This window comes from Euphorbia lathyris, chromosome 1 (assembly GCF_963576675.1).
Source record: "Euphorbia lathyris chromosome 1, ddEupLath1.1, whole genome shotgun sequence".
NCBI classification, from domain to species: Eukaryota; Viridiplantae; Streptophyta; class Magnoliopsida; order Malpighiales; family Euphorbiaceae; genus Euphorbia; species Euphorbia lathyris.
In genome coordinates this window covers 22057707-22062463 of record NC_088910.1, presented here as the reverse complement: position 1 = coordinate 22062463, position 4757 = coordinate 22057707, and the positions used below count along the sequence as shown (strand labels likewise).

Below are 4757 nucleotides of genomic sequence, written 5' to 3'. Positions count from 1 at the left end.
TGTTAACTAGTTTATAAGTAAATGGTCTTCACAAGCCTTTAAGTAATTACTAAGGAAAATGCTCTCTCACGCGCAGGGGGGTGTGCAGTCGTTCCACCATCGGGTTAGGGACGCACCTGCACGACGTGGGCGGCACAAATGCCACACCGAAATGAGAACCGGTGTGAACCGGGTTGGTCGGTTCCCGGTTTGACCGCCGGTCGAACCGGCCCGCTGCCGGTTTCACAGTCAAGCTTGGACTGGACTCCCATCCTCACTTTCCGGTCCGGGTTTGATAACATTGTTCATAATCCATCATCCAATTGTGAAACACACCAAGTAATGGTACTTTGTCAAAAACATTTTAATTATAGAAGGCACCTTAAAATATTTCGTTTTCTAATATATTTCACAATAGTAACTCAAAACAGAAGGAACCAAAGTATTAGCCTTTTAGAGAAAAAACATTAGGCTCATATGTTTATCTATCATTTATTATTATGGTTTACTATTAAAAAGTAAAAAGGAGTTATTCTTACTTTTATAAAAAGCTACATTTCACTAATAAAATATAAATATTAAGTGTCTAATCAAATATTGAAAAATGAAAAGACAAACATAAAAGAAAATGTAGTATTATATTTTTATTCAATTAAAATCTAATCTCAATTAAAATTGGATACACACATTAGGATGAACTCTTTTAATTAGTCATGTATTTTGCATTTCTTGCCTTGCAATATCAAGTTTGCTCCAAAAAATAAATTTCAACTCTTAAAATGATCCTTTAATTTGATAAAAAATATTAAAAGTATAAATTTAGACTTATAATTATTGAAAAGAATGGATTTAATCTTTACGTAAAAAATATTCAATGGAAGACAAGTTTTTTTTTATTAACAACAAATATGCAATTTAACAGTGATGACTAAATGGTGGTCAAAATATTACATATAAAAAAAATTCCGTTAATGAGATTTAAAATTATACCGCTGATAAACGTTAAATTAAAATTGCAAAATATTATATGCAAAGACTAATGGGGTGTTTTGGTGCTATTTTTTCTGTTACTATTTGTGTTTTCAGTTTAAAAATGAGAGTTTTAAATGTTTGATTAGATATCTATTTTTTTTTTGTATTTTATAGCTGAAAATAGTTTTTTATAAAACATGAATCTATCCATACTTCATGAAAAAACAGCATTTTCCAATAAAAAAATCATAACAGTAAACAGCAACATCAAACATGAGGTAAATCAAACCAGCCTTAAAATCTATTATGATTAATTTATTGGTCATAAGATTGAGAAATTCTACTATGATTTCGATCTATTGGACCTTGTCAACAGAAACATGACAATTGTATATTTTATTTCTTTACGTTAATCTATCTTTTAATGAATAACATTTTTATTCCATTGGTTAGATTCAGCACCTCCTATACTCCAATAATTGCATGCTAGCCTCGTAACATACATGGCTTTTTTAGTTTGAACAGCAACAATAATGAAGTTTAGTTTATAACAATTACACTTTTCTTTTCTCTAGAAAAAAAAAATACAAGAACTGAAATCATTTTGCTATAGAAAAATTAAAAAGAAAAGAAATATACACAAAGATCAAAATGCAATTCATAATTTTCATTTTTTGAATGTTGAAATTCTTCTGATCAACACCAGTAAACACATCACACGGTAGAAAATGAAGAAACCAATCAAAATATAAACATTAATCCATCTATGGCTCTCATTCAACCCTCTCTTCTCCAGTACATCGCCGCCGGTTACCATACAGTACTCCTTCGTCGTCTCACCGTACCACAAAAAACACTTCCTCAAAAGACATGAATACTCATTAATCAGAAGAGCATCAAGAGCATACTTATACATCGACAAAAAATGCATAAACAGCCAGAACTTCGGCATACTTTCCTGGGAAATAAAGTAGCCGGAGAACAGAAAGAAAGCGCCGAGAAGAACCGTCACTAACGAACTTCCGGCGATGTAATTCGGAGCTAGAGAACTCAAGAAGAGGACGAAGGAGTTCGCCATTAAAACGACAATCCAAATGACTAAAACGAAATAAGAAAAAGCTTGCCATGTTGAACAAAGACCGACTAAGAAATAAACTGAGATTGAGTAAATGATAGCGATGGCGAGTAAATATGGCAAGAAGACAAGAGTGTTTGCTATGAGATAAGATGAAATTCTATAAACGCCGCTGGAAGTTTCTCTGAGAATGATTGGTCTTTCATTTATGAAAATTGGAAGTGTTTCTGTTGTGGAAGAGAGAAGGAATGTGAGTGTGAAAGCAAATAAACCAAACCTTTTCTCGATCCCTTCTTTATCATATCCGATCTTGATGTAGATCGTTCCTAAAACAACTCCGACGATTAGAGCTTCTAGTGTATTTGTTAATAAAAGTTGTCTCGTTCTGTAAATGATCTTCCAAAACCTGCTGTATAGAACAATAATTTCATGGATTCGTGAACTTTTGTATCGGATTTCACGAGAATTTCTCGAAATCTCGTGATTTGGGGAAGGTGGAAGGGCTTGGGGTGTAATTGGGGAAGAATTCTCGTGGAGCTGGTTGAGAATTTCCATGGCGTATTCGAGAGCATTGAGTTGTGGAGGGAGAGTGAAGCCATTGGAGATCAAAAAGCTTTCTAAGGACGAAAGGTTTCCATGATGAACTACACTTCCTTTTGATAACAGAAGAAAATTATCAATTATAGACAGAATCTTAAAGCTCGGTTGATGAATCGATAGAATCACCGTCCGGTGACGCGAAACCGCAATTGATTTCAGCGATTCCATCAGATTAAGCGCCGATTTGCTATCGAGGCCGGATGTAGGTTCATCGAGAAGCAAAACAGCCGGGTCGTGGAGCAGGCTTAACCCGATCGAAACCCGACGGTGTTCTCCACCGGAGAGTCCGCGAGCGATCCGCACATTTGCCAAGTGTGTCAAACTGAGCTCGTCGAGAATAGATTCAACGACGGCGGAAATTTCCGACGAGTTTGGGTGGAGAAGACGAGCTGTAAACATAAACGTCTCCGAAACAGTAAGCAGAGGAAGAGAAGCATCATGTTGAGGGACATAAGCGGAAAGTTTACGAAACGAGGAAGGGTTGATCGGAGTAGAGTTGAGTAAAACGGCTCCGTTCGAAGGGGAAGTTCTTGCAGCTAAAATGTCTAGCAGAGAAGATTTTCCGGCGCCGCTTGGGCCGACGATGGCTAGGATTTGAGAAGGGTAGGCCGTGAAAGAAACGTTTCGGAGGATGTACATTGATGGGGTGGGAGTACATGATTTGAAGAGGAGAAATGTTGGAATGGTTCGAGTTATGGTGGTGGATTTAATGTAGGAGATGGAAGAGGCTGTTAATTTATAGGTTTTTGTGATCGGAGGTGGAGGTGGGGGCGGCGGCGACGGTGGAGATGGGGATTGGAGTTCCATGGAGGGGAAAGGGGAAAAATAGGATTTTTTAGAAATGAAATAAAAGAATAGAGAGATGCCATATTGAGTTATGAGTAGAATGTTTGCGGCTGACGGATAAGGAGAGATGCTTGATTTGAATAAAAAAGTTTAGGTATTGTTGCTGTTACTATTATTTAAACATTTTTGCTATAGTTTACAAATTTTCATCTGATTTTTGCCTCTTTTATGTTGTGGATTTATTATGATTTTTAGAATAGAAGTTTAGGAGCAGGACAATCTCCAATTTGAGGTGGCTATCGGTGTATCGGTTCGGTTTAAACTGTATATCAAACTAAACCGATTGAATTCAGTCTTTTTACATTTCGGTTCGGCATCACTTTTAGTTTTAGGTAGATCTGGCAATTATTGTGTTCGAGTCGTGTTCGTGTCGTGTCATTTCGGGTTCGTGTCAAAAAGAGTAAACTGAAACCCAACCCAAAAACTTTCGTGTCAAAGTCGTGTTAACCTGTTCGGGTTAATGTCGATTTCGTGTCGTGTTTTCGGATTACATGTAATTTTATTATGCATATATATATTAATAATAACTCTTAAAAATATAAGAAGATATGATACTGTTTTTAAACATTTTATATCATTTTTAGATTAGTATATTAACAATAATTATCGAAAAGTTCGATAATATCATGTTAGATGGTCATGTAATGTGTTTATAACAATTTAGAAAATTCAAATCAATATTTGCGATTAATAATTATAATTTTATTATCTTTATTAATAAAGTGACATAAAAACACAAGAGAATATAACAATAATTTTCAGTATTCGTGTTATTTTCGGGTTCACATATCAACACTAACCAAACCCAAAAATTAGCGTGTCAGTTTCGTGTCAACCCAAAAATGAACCATTACCTATTAAGCTCAACACTAACACTAAAAATATGTGTCGTGTTCGTGTCATGTAATCGGGTCGTGTGTCATTTTGCCACCTCTAGTTTTAGGTGCATTTTGATATTCAATTCAGATCGGTTTGATAAAAAAAATTTAAAAAAACCGAGCCACACCTAATCGCATATCCTACATTATTATATATATATACATATATATTAAGGGTCTGTTTGGTTCAGCTGTTAGCTAATAGTTGTTGCTGTTAGCTGTTTACAGTTGCAGTAAGCTGTTTGTTATTAGTTGTTTAATTACTAGTGTTTGGTAAAATTATATTGAGCTGTTGTTGTTCGGATTTAAAACGTCTAAAATAGACATGTTTTAAATTAATCAACAATGAAATTATAAAAGGAAAAATGTGAAAAATGCTCATAACGTTTACAACTATGAATAATTTT

General features: G+C 34.9%; 1 protein-coding gene across 1 annotated transcript; it reads right to left on the bottom strand.

Moving 5' to 3' along the window:
* Positions 1-1585: 1585 nt before the first annotated feature.
* LOC136224607 (ABC transporter G family member 8) lies at positions 1586-3558 on the bottom strand. Its single transcript, XM_066012994.1, has one exon. The coding sequence runs from the start codon at positions 3431-3433 to the stop codon at positions 1619-1621; it is 1815 nt and encodes a 604-aa protein (XP_065869066.1). The 5' UTR covers positions 3434-3558; the 3' UTR covers positions 1586-1618.
* Between the last annotated feature and the right edge of the window lie 1199 nt (positions 3559-4757).